Source organism: Macrotis lagotis, chromosome 4, assembly GCF_037893015.1.
Source record: "Macrotis lagotis isolate mMagLag1 chromosome 4, bilby.v1.9.chrom.fasta, whole genome shotgun sequence".
In the NCBI taxonomy this organism is placed as follows: domain Eukaryota; kingdom Metazoa; phylum Chordata; class Mammalia; order Peramelemorphia; family Peramelidae; genus Macrotis; species Macrotis lagotis.
Genome location: NC_133661.1, coordinates 163212674 through 163225531, shown reverse-complemented (window position 1 = coordinate 163225531; position 12858 = coordinate 163212674). Strand labels below are relative to the sequence as shown.

The 12858-nt window shown below is 34.8% G+C and overlaps 1 protein-coding gene across 1 annotated transcript in view; it reads right to left on the bottom strand.

Moving 5' to 3' along the window:
* Positions 1-12858, bottom strand: part of MYO1E (myosin IE) — a 248439-nt gene that overhangs the window by 146292 nt on the left and 89289 nt on the right. Inside the window, exon 2 of the mRNA XM_074234549.1 lies at positions 6866-7009. Within this exon, the coding sequence (XP_074090650.1) occupies positions 6866-7009 (144 nt within the window). The remainder of the gene's footprint in view (positions 1-6865; positions 7010-12858) is intronic.

Here is a 12858-nt window from a genome sequence, read left to right as displayed (position 1 = left end):
AGTTTGAGGAGGTGGGGGGGTGGGGAGGTTGGGGAAGACTGCAATATTTCTCTCACAAAATGTAGATTTAAATTTCAAGAAGCGTGACAATTTTTCTAGGAACAAATATGGAGAATAGAGCATGCTTTTGTGAACATTAACAGCTGAAATGTTGGATTTTGTTAGTAAACAAGGTCAGCATTTTTCTAGTCAACTCAAATCTGATGTGGTCCAAAGAAATGGCCATTCAGAGCGGAAGCTTTAACAAATGATTGATTCAAATGCTGATCTTCAATAATAAAGAAAAAAATGACCTAGGAGAAGGACAGCAGGGAGCAACTTTGCAATTTAATGTGAAATCTAATAGACTCTGGCTTTGACCATTAATGCTGAAAAAGGAAAAAAAAATGAAAAAACCTAACCCAAACCACTTTTCACTTTAATGTAATGCTGCTTTATCATTCCTATGATATTTCTGTTACTGTTACAGAGAAGGCAATAAAATAAGCCTTGATTTGAGGAAAATATGTGCTGTCAAACTCTTGTTATAAATTAATAAATACCTATGGAAGTTATTAAGATGGTATGGAGTAAATAGACTGGACCTAACACCTATTAGCTATTTGACCTTGGTCAAGTCATTTAACTTCTTCAGAGACTCAGTTTCCTTATCTGTAAAATTAAACACTTGGTAAACCTTCAAGTGCTATAGAAAAAAAGAATTATTTTTATTTTCAGAAGCATTAAAAAACATTTTATGTTGAATGGGTCCTAGAGTCTATAAAATAAATGTTAACTGCATATGAAATCCATGGGCATCTATCTGTATGTAACCAAAAGAGGAAGGCTTCTAGAACACTAGAAGGATGCCCCTATAGAGAGAACTCATTATAGGAAGAAAAAGATGGGAGTCATACAGGCAGGTTAGCATGGATGACTTGTGTTCTTCTGTATTAAAGGAATCAGAGAAACCAAGATTTAGAGAGCTAGAAGGAAATTCAGAGGGAGACCTCATTTTAGAGAGAAGAATCAGTTGTTTTTCAATTGTTTTTCAGTTGTGTCCAACACTTTGAGATTCCATATGGGGTTTTCTTAACAAAGATCCTGGAGAGGTTTGCTGTTTTCTTCTCCAAATCATTTTACTGTTGAGGAAACTGAGACAAAGAGGGTAATGTGATTTGTCCAGAGTCACACAGCTAGTGAGTGTCTGAAGGTGGATTTGAATTCAGGAATATGAGTCTTCCTGACTTGAGACCTTGTATTCTAACTACTGTGCTACCTAACTGCTCTATAAAAATCATAGGATTACAGATTTAGAGTCAGAAAGAACTTTATGAGATTATTAATTACAGTCTCCTTGTTTTATTCCAAGTGATTTGCTGAGTTCAACATAATTTTGATGTGGGATTTGCAACTAGGTCTTCCAGACTCCAAAATCCAATGACTTCTATATTGAGAGGGGGTTAGTAAACTTAGGGCCTACTATCCAGAAGCTAAGAATAGTTTTTACATTTAAAAAAAAAATATTGTGTTTAAAAATGTGAAAACCATTCTTTGCTCAACAGCATGCAGAAGCATACAGAAGCATGCAGAGAGATAGGTGTGCCCAAGGAAGTGCCACACTGATGCAATGACAGATCTATTTAAACATTTCAGGAAATAATATAACAGTTTATAATTATATTATACTTTAAGATGCTGCACTTTGTACAGCATCTAATTTGAATGTCCTAAAAGCTCTGAGGATGAAAGGGAAGACGTGATTGTTCCCAATTTACAGATAAGATAATAGAAAGTCATAGATGAAATGTCTTGACCCATGGTCACATAGTTTGCAAGTGGTAGAGTATGAGCTTGACATTGGAGCTTATGATTGATTACAATGGCAAATCATAACCATTCCAATATCTTTCCACTAAAGATGTTGTTCAGTTGTTTTCAATTATGTCCAACTTGTCATGATCCCATTTGGGGTTTTCCTGGGAAAGATACTGGAGTTTTTTGCCACTGACTTCTCCAGTTTATTTTACAGATGAAAAAAACGGGGCAGGGTTAAGTAACTCTCCTAGGGAGACACAACTAATGAGTGACTGAGGTTAGATTTGAGCTCAGGAAGATGAGTCTTCGTAACTCCAGGTCCACAATTCTATCTACTGTGCCACTTAGCCTATAGAGCTTCTCTAAAATCCAGTGTCGTGAATATGCTCACTGTTGGAGTCACTGTTGGACAGAGCATTCTGGGAAATAAGAAATTGATATGTAAAAAAAAGAGTTAAGTTATTCATCCTATTTGATTGAGATAAAAATCCCACTGCTTGGAAGGATGGCAAGGATGTCAAAGGAAGAAATTATAACTATATACATATTCCTAACATTAGAAAGTGGGTACCCCACTAGTGGGAAAATAGCTAAAAATGGAAAATTGTGCTTCACAAATGTAATAGAATATTCTTGCGCTCCAAGAAACATAATTCTGAAGAATTCAGAGAAACAAGAAGAGTCTGAACTGATGCAACAAAGTGAACTAGGAAACACATAATGAATACAGCAATATACATTAAAGGAACAATAAAATAAAACTGAATGATGTTTAATTAAATGACCAATATTGGTCCCACTGAAGAGTTAATTATACTGTCCTTTTTAGTGGAGAGGTGGGGAACTATGAATATAGAATATTACACTTATTGTCAAGAGTCAATAGATGTGTGGGTTGATCTTGTTTTAACTGTTTCTTTTTTCTTTGTTACAGGGGAAGGATCACTTTGGGGTGGGGTGAAATGGAAAAAGAAGAAAGAGGGATGAATCTGAAAATGATTTTGATATCAAAAGCAAAACAAATCAATAAAAGTTCTCCCCAAAAGTCAGTAGTACTCAAATAACTTATTTCCTTTTTCATTGAGAATTTAACATCCAAATGAGTACACAATGGTGAACACATTCTTAGTCAGTAGAAACTTAGGCAATTAAAATTAAGGTGAATGCTTTAGCCCACAGAAATGAATCATGGTTTCCATCCTGCTGTGAACACTCAAAGAGCATGTCTTGATAAGCAATCCATCAGGAAATATTTATTGAGAGTCCACAAACTCTAAGGCTCTGTGCCAGAAAAGCTATGGGGGGTCTAGGAGGATCTTAAATACAAAGATAAACAAGACCAGCCCCTGACTTCAAGAAACTTATGATCTCCTTGGGGGAGATAATTACTGTTGGAAAAGGAGGTGCTACCCAGCTTCCTTCTTTCTGTAAGAATAACCATCACTGTGGCTACTGCAGGATTCTGTGGGGGTTCAGGGGAGCCACAGATCTAGTCATCCAGTATTCCCTTTTGCTGAGCTATCCATAATTGTAGCTGACATGCCATTTTTATAGGCTGTTCTGAGAACTTAACCACTAGAGATATATGGGAAAATGAATTCCCATTTCTAAACAGCTGACTTGCAAATGTCCTTTCAGGATACAACACAGCAATATAGGCAAAACTGTAGACCCCCTCAGCAGTGAGATCATTGTGTAGATGACCAATACTTTTAAGCCATGTAAATGGGCAGATTTTGTTTTTTTGAAAAAATAAATCAAGATCTAAACTTGATAAATCTCTTGGAAAGAGTCAAGGTGAAATTAATGATTTGTAATTAGATCAGTTTAAACAAGTTTTTAAAGATCAGAGAAACATAGAGTAAGAGTCACAAAACCCTCCCTAATTTTTCAGATGATGGAACTAGAAAAAAAAAGTGACTCGCTCTAGGTCACACAGTTAGGAAGAATTACATTAAAATTCAGTTCCACAATGATGATAATGATGATATCTGTCCTTTGTTTTTGAAGAAAATCATGACATCAGGGAGGAGATCTCATGACAAGGAAGTGAATTGAATTTGAGTGAGGGAATGTTGTGTTAAGTCACCATCCTCATTTTCTCCTCTAAAGTCATCTGACTCCAGGGGCCAGATATATATGAATCAGGATGTTTGGAGATGACCCTGGATACAGGGCAATCAGGGTTAAGTGATTTGCCCAAGATCATAGAATCTGAGATAGTGCCTGAGGCTAGAGTTGAACTCAGGTCCTCCTAACTTCAGGTTCAGCAATCTATGCCATCCATAGTATCAGAAGAGAGAATAAGGTTCATAGAAGTTTCAGTGGGATGAGAAGGGCAAAAATTTGAGTGTGTCTATGAAAGGGGTAGAGTAGAATTCACCATGGATGCACTATGAATCATCTTTGACACTGATGTTCCCAACTGGTGTCCTACATGATCTGGATGTCCAGGGAAGAGAACTCATTCTTTATCCTGGGGCAAGTGTGGTCTTATGGTATCCAGATGGCAGCCAGGTGGACCAATTGAGTGCAGTGAAGTGAGGAGGGGGTGTGGCCTCTCATATTTGGCTCTGGGATGGGATGACCCTAGAGGAAAGGAATTATGCCACCCTGGATGTTGGGACACATCTGGGACCCAGCCCAGTCCCAGGATGCTAGCTCCAGTTCATCTTCCATCATAGTAAAGATAATGCAAGTTTGTATTAAAATTTCACATTGCTTTTTTAAAAAACTTTTAAATTGCCTTTGGCATGCCAAAAGTAAAGCACAAAGAAAGACAAGAATTTTAGGTATTCCTTGGAATACATTTGCTACTGAGGTTTCCTTATACAAACATAAGAATGCAGAAAAATGGACAAATTATTATAATTTTTTAGAATGGGATAATTTTGAAAAAACAAAAAATCATGCAAAACTGTTTTTTTAAAATATGCATATTTATTTCTGGACTAAAAAAAATAGTATTATCTCTTGAAAATTTTTTTCACACCTGGAAGGCCATTAACAATAGATGTCTATAGGGCAGCAAAGAGCAGAGACTCTTTCTGTCCTGACTTCAATATTTTTTTTTCTCTGCTATCAGCCCAGGCAGCATCAAGAGGGGGGAAATGTGAATACGTCTTCATGGGAAGTCTAGGAAAACCCATGACATCCCTGACATGGTTCTAGATTAAAACCAGGTGATAGCAGTGCTGAAACAAAGTCTTTGTAGGTTTTAAGCAAGGTCTCAAATTCCTACACTCCAATTTTGAAAAGTGAATTCCTTGTGTCCCTTAAAAAAAGCCATGAGACAGAGAAGGAAGAGTCTTGGATTTGGAGTCAGAAAATCTGGATTAAGTTCCTGTTTCCTTTGCTCATTGACTGTGTGATCTTGGGCAAGTCACTTAATTTTCCTGGTCATCAGTTTCTTCATCTATAAAATGAGAGGACTGGACTAAAATGAGGGGCATTGATCTTCTGAAGTCCTTACCAACCTTACATTTATGACCTTGTGCTTCATACCAAATACCAATAGGAGCATTTTGGTAGTCCCAATCTAGAAACATAGTATCTATTAATTGAGGCTGAAAAAACTAGAATATGAATGTAATAGAATATTCTTTTGTAGTGAGAAGTAACACATGAGGGATTCAGGGAAAACTGAGCATATTTCTATGACCTGATGTAGGACAAAACAAGCAGAACAAGGAGAGCAATATACATAATGACTTTCATTTATGAGGTAAATAAAAACATTAGTTAAGAGGAAGACTTAACTCCAAGTAACTGAAAAACAAGTGATTTCAGAGCACTGATAATGAAGCATACCTCCTTCTTCAGGAAAGAAAGACAGAAGACTACCAGGGTAGACTATTGTCTACATTGGCAAATGTGATCATCATCATTTAGGAAGTTTTTACTTAATTGCTATTCTTTGTCAGAGGAGGGAGTTGGATTAAGGGGGGCGGGGAGAAGGGGTTTAAGTTATTTAAAGACAAAGGACATAATAAAATGTATTTTTTAAAAATTAGTTTCTTTAGCACTATTGTGCATAAAGGATTTGAACCTTAACATTACATGTATGATTTGACATCACAAAATAAGTTCCATGGAGAAAGATCTTTCTGGCATTAAAATAAAATGAATTTTTAAAAAGTCATTTTATAAGGTTTCACATTTCTTAACTGGTCCCATCACTTCCAGGTAAACAGGGAGAGAAGAAATGGAAGCAGTGTTGTAAAGATTTTATATTCTTGGGTTCAAAGATCACTGCAGACAGAAACTACAAGCCATGAAATTAAAAGAAGCTTGCTCCTTGAAAGAAAAGCTATGATAAATCTCGATAGCATATTAAAAAACATAGACATCACCTTGCTGATAAAAGTCTGTATAATCAAAGCTATCATGTTTCTAGTAGGAATATAAGGCCATGAGTTGTACTATTTGGAAAACTGACCACCCTAGAATTGACATTTTCAAATTTTGGTTGTAAAGAAGACTTTTGGACAAGCAAGGAGATCAAATCAGTCAATACTTAATTCTTACTACTAATAAATAATTAATCTATAAATTAATTCAGACTATTCTTTGACAGGATAAATACTGAAGCTGAGGCTTAAATCCATAATAAAAAGATATGTCTTTTTGGAAAATACACTGATGTTGAGAAAGATTAAAGGATAAGGGGATGGCAGAAGACAAAATGGGTAGATAATGTCATGGAAGTAATGAACATGAGCTTGACAGACTGGGAGGAAGGGGAAGATAGAAGGACCTGATGTGCTATGTATGATCTGTGGGATCATGAAAAATTGGATATGACTGAATTACTGAGCAATCTTTGGTATTGCACTCTAGACAGCTTCCTCTTGTCTACTCAGTTCTTCTGGTCAGTACAATAGTCTCCATTACCTTAGCTAATTATACATTTAGTCATAAAAATTAAGTATGGTAAATTGCTAAGAAATCTCTTTATTCTATTAAATATCAATAAATTGGTTAGTATTCAATAATATCTTTCTTCTTCCAATAGTTTGGATCTTACTATTTCATTTATGAACATTCTGATCAAACCTTCAAAGGATACAAAAATATAGTCATCCATATATCTTTTCTTCAGATTCTCTACAATGGAGTCCTCAGAGATTTTGGACAGGAGAACCATGTCATCCACACCACTATGTTTGACATTATGACTCTGCCAGTGGTATCGATAGTGTCCTTTGCTTCCCTGAAAAAACAAACAAAAAACCAAACATGATTGTCAAGAAGGTACATTTTTCTTCTGAATTGAAAATGCGATCACTTTCTGATGTCCTAAAGTTTCCCATAAAGATTCATTTACAACTTTTTATGAGTGAATGAAAGGAATGAATAAAAAAAATTATTAGGTACTTGCTAGGTGTCAAGTTTAAGTTTTGTAGTTCTGTATACATGTATATGTATAACAAGTCTGCCAAATATACATAATCATATAAGTGAAAATAGCCAATGAAATGGGTATTCTCTAAGGTTCATCTTTTGCCAGTAAATATTTTCTAGTGATGCTATAGCTGAAAATCATAAAACACCATGATCTTATAAAAACAGAACAAAGAAAAATACATAACCATACATGTATATTGCCTTAAGTATATGACCAATAAAGACAAGTTTGAGAGAAATTTCTTTAAAAGCCATCAGCAGAAGAAACATAGCATTGAAAAAGAGAGCAGGGTGGTCAAGTGTTGAGAAGGACCAGGTTGAGCAGTTCACAGAAATTTTTTTTTAAACAATCAGTGAAATGGCTCCAATGTACTGGGTGAAACCTTAATGGAAGATTTAAAGAAAACTGTGTATGAGAATTATATAGGTGAGGAGAGAGAGCACATTCTAAAACTAGAGGAATCTAATCTAATGATATGATTTCAACTATGTCTACATGTCCCTATTTATCCAGGTAACTCAAACAAATGTGACTGGAGGGGAGGGGGCTATGATTTTGCTTAAATAATATCAAATTCCCTCCTTCATTTGAGGCAAACGAAGTCAAAGGACAGATTAGGTTATGGCAAAGTTAGCTTACCATAGCTATTATACAATAAAATACCAAACTGAGACCTTGGAAAAAACATTAGCTTAAAAAGATCAAGATCTCCCACTGCATCCAGGGCCATCTCTAGTCATCCAGAACCATATCTGACCACTGAATCCAGATAACTCAAGGGAAAGTGAGACTGGGAACTTTGCACAGCCTACCCCTCACTTAAATCCAATTCATTTGCATGTCAAGGCATCACATTCCTGATGTCATGGTCCTCTCTAAAAATGAAGTACAAACAACAACATCAACAATAACTTTTTTGGGGCCAGCCAGGTGGTGCAGTAGATAGAACACCAGTCCTGGAGTCAGGAGTGCCTGAATTCAAATCTGGCCACAGACACTTAATAATTGCCTAGCTGTGTGACCTTGGGCAAGTCACTTAACCCCATTGCCTTAAATAAAAAATTTAAAAAACCCAATAGCTTTTTAAATGAGGCAAATAGTGGTCTACAGAGAATTTCATAATGATAGAAGGGATATAGCCTAGAGACAATAATTTTACAACCCCTAGAATTCTTATGGAGTCTTAGCTTAACCATCACCATTCATGGTGAAAATAACTCAGTGTCTTCTCTATATCCTTTGGAGTTCTCTTGTAACTATAGACTTGAGAATTCAGACATTACCCTCACATCTAGGCTACACTCCTTCTCAATCAATAGACATCTATTAAGTACCCATGTACCAAGCTTTATACTAGGTTCTGGAGATTTGAAGAATGAGTGAGAAAGCATTTAATAAATGCTTATTATATTCCAGGTACCTTGCCAAGCTGTGAGGCTACAAATGCAACACTTACCCTCAAGGAACTTACATGGGAGAGCCAATGGGAGAATACAATAAGTGAGCTAGGAAGAGGGTAATACAAAATGTCAGCTTGGTGTGGCAATTGCTGAAAAGTAACATAACTGGTTCTAAGAAGATAAGACAAAAACTCAACACTGAAGATCCCAAGGGAAGAGTCTATGCTTCCAGTGGGAGAAAAGTAAGGGGAATTAAGAGTAAGATTGGAGGATAGAAGGCATAGTCCCTGTCCTCAAGAACTTTAGACATTATTAAAGGAGACAAAATGAAAGTACATATAAAATAAATGTATATTTTTTTCATTTGAAATTAATTATAACTAAAGAGATCAAGAAAGGCATCTAAGAATCATCATGATGACAAGCTAAACTCCAAACTAGCCTATTTGCTACTGCACAGATCATGACATGTCACCTTCTGCCTCCATGGAGTTGTATAGACTCATCCAGATTTTGTAACTTCACCTTATCACCTTCATCTCTTAGAATCCCTGATTCCAGACAAGACTTAACTCAAATGTCATCTTCTACACAAAGTCTTTTATAATTCTCCCAGTTAATACTCACTCTCTAAATTACTTTTTGTTTAATTTGTATACATTTGTGTTTACTTATCTTTTCCAACTTGTCTCCCTCTCACCTCTTTTTGTCCCATTATGAGTTCTTTAAAGGGACACATAGAGAGGAGGCATATTCAAAGTAAAAATATAGTTATATTTTAATAAAATATACCAATTAATGCAAACAATTTACATGATATTTTTATTGGAAACTGACCATATATAATGGTCATAATATAACTTCAAGTAGTATGAATTCAAATACTGAATATATAACCATTTTAGAGGATTCACTGTTCACTCTGGAACCTAGCTATAACAGATCTATTATAGTATATTTGCAATAAATGCATTATCATCAAAATCATCAATATGTCAAATGTATTCAATGATCATATCTTGTCTTATATAGTTCTTCCTTAGTGTTAAGTCTTGCTTTGGTCAATAAACCTCCCTTGCTGTGGTTTCCCAGCACCTCTGTAACCACTGCAGTTTATTCTAGCCTAGATACATTACCTTCAGGAAGGAAAAAGAAGTAGCATACTTAGAAAGGTGGGGCATAAGGAAGACTTGGGAAGATACTTGGGTTTTTGTTTTGAAATCCTGTCAAACTCTTCTAGACTAGAAACCAAATCTTTTTTTTAGAGAACAAGTCCTAAAGAGTTTTCTAAATGAAGATAGACTATAAAAGATGGAAATTGGAATGATTATATTCATATCAAGGATAAGTAACATAAGCTTCAACCTCAGAAGGCAAATGGATATGGTGGGATAGAAATATTTCACTCCTTCACTTTCAAATGTCTTTCCAGGAAATGTGTCTTCTGGTTATGCTTTGTTCAAAATATTCATAGAATTGCAATCATAAAGATAAATGGGGCTTCAAAGGGCATATAAGTTCAATTTTCTCATTTTATAGATGTGGAAACTGAAGCTGAGGAGATTAAGTGACTTGTCTGAGATCATAATTGATGGCAAGATCTGAACCTAGGGCTTTTCAATTTGAGAGAAGGTGGTGCTTCAATTGTACCATACTGCCTCTCCTTTTTTCTGCTTTCATTTCTTCAATTTTTATTTTTAAAAATACATTTGACTGATACATATGATACCAAAACCAATACTTTCCAACAAACACAAATGAATTACCTTTACAAAGTTACTCCCCAAGAAAAACTTGATTATGGATTTAATCACAACTTCCAATTTTTAAAATATGATATTAAAATTAATCCTTGTCCTTGATCATTTTAGATCTGGTGTCTCTATATTTTTTTTTCCTTTTTTTTGTTTCTGCAAGGCATTGGGGTTAAGTGACTTGCCCAAGGCCACACAGCTAGGTAATTATTAAGTGTCTAAGGCTGAATTTGACTCCAGGGCCAGTGCTCTATCTACTGCACCACCTAGCTGCCCCTCTGGGTGTCCCTATTTAAATTGTTTCAGTCATGTATATAGTTCTTTTGGTTTTCCTTACTCTCCAACACTTCATAAAAATCTTCATATTTTTTCTGAGGTCTTATTTGTTACTCTTTATGACAAAGAGATATTCCATTACATTCAGATTGAGTTTTCCTATATTTTAGCATCTGTTACATTGATGAGTGTGAGGTCCTACTTCCAAGGGTGGTATGATTAGCATTTCTATAACCATTGGGAATTTGGAATTTTTTCAGCTAGTTATTGATAGCTTGTCTTTCTTTTGAAAACTATTGAGACCCTTTCTATTCACTTTTCTAATGGAAGTAACTCTTAATCTTAAAGTATTTGTATCAATTCTTTATAGTTTTCAAACACTGGAATTTTATCAGCTAATTAACTGAAATAGTTTCATCATTTAATTTATCTCTTCTCATTTTACCTGTATTAGTTTTATTTGCGTGAAAACTTTTAAATTTGAAACAATCAAGATTCTCTTTATAGGATCATATAGATCTAGAGCTATTAGTCTCATTTCATTCTCAATCATCTCATTTTGCAGATGAGAAAGTTGATATTAAGGGAAGTTAAGTAAAATATCCAAGATCATATAGGTAGCAAATGTCAGAGATGAGATGTGCACTCCAGTCTTGACTCAAAAATTCAGCCCTATTTCCATCACACCACTCTGCTTCCCTACAAATGACAGAGCTTGAATGATCTATTAATAGCATTTTCTTGTATTAATAAGTAGATTTATTTATAGTTTCTATATTTGCAAATTCACCTAGTCTCTAAAATTGATTTGCAAACCCAAAATCAATCCTTGATAGTCATTTGTGAATATGAGCAAGGGTGAAAGATTGGAGGCCCTCAACCTTTACATTTCCAGCCAAGGTTTAACAAGACAAGCTCTGCTTTCTTGTTTCAGTTCTCACATTGTAAACAAGCATGCTTTTCACTGCATTTTGTCGGTGATTACACTGTTTAAAATGACCCCAAAGAACCATTGAAATGCTATCAAGTTTTCCTAAGCACAAGAAGGCTAGGATGTACCTCATGGAGAAAATCTGTTTGTTAGATAAGCTTAGACCATCCATGAGTTATAGTGATGTTGACCATAAGGTTAATACTAATGAATCAGCAATATGGAACATTCAGAAAAAGAAAGAGGAAATTCACTGATCCATGTGTGAGGCCACTTCCAAAGTTGTTAAAATAATGTTGTGACCAAAAACTCTAAGGAACCTAATCCTATATTTCTCTTTGAAGAAATATTTCACTATTCATTAATTCAGTATTCACAGTAACTTTATATAACTTAATGACCCAAAATGAAAATTTACTGTATGTAAAAGAGCTGATTCTTTTTGCAAATTTATTTTATATTTGGATGACTTAGTAAAGTTATTTTTTCTCAGTTTTTTTATTATTGCTCTATCTAGCATTCCAGTACTTTGCTAAAGAAGACATTTAGCATTCTTTTTTTTTGCTCCAAACTTACTGAGAAAGCTTCCAGTTTTTCTCTTACAAATAATAGTTTTTAGACAGATGCTTTGATCATAAACTGGAAAGTTTCTTTTATTCCTCTGTTTTTTAGTATTTTCAAAACAAATGAGTCTTGTGTTTTATCAAAGGCTTTTTTATGTTTCTATGGATATGATCATGTGATTTTAATTTGTAACACGTTTCAAATATTGAACCATCCTTATTTTCTTGATAGGGATCTAACCTAGTTATATTGATTATTTTAAAAAATACATTGACACTTGGGTGGCTAGGTGGCGCAGTGAATAGAGCAGCAGCCTTGGAGTCAGGAGTACCTGGGTTCAAATGCGACCTCAGACACTTAATAATTAACTAGCCACGTGGCCTTGGGCAAGCCACTTAAGACCCATTGACTTGAAAAATCTAAAAAAAAAATACATTGACACAACTTCTTTGCTAATTGTGCATTAACATTAATTAATAAATTGGACTATGGTTTTCTGTTTTTTCTCTTCTTGGTTTGTGATCTGTCAACTTTCAATTCCATCAATGCTCTTTTTGCAGTAAAACGGAGATAAATAATCTAATTTAATATTAAATTAAGGTGATATAGAGATTTAAAAAAAAGAACTCATTCTATGCCTTCTTATTAACCCTTTCCAGATTCTCAATTCCTTAAATGTTACTTTTATCATATCACCAATTAGTCAGAAATCTTTAAAATTTTTTTATT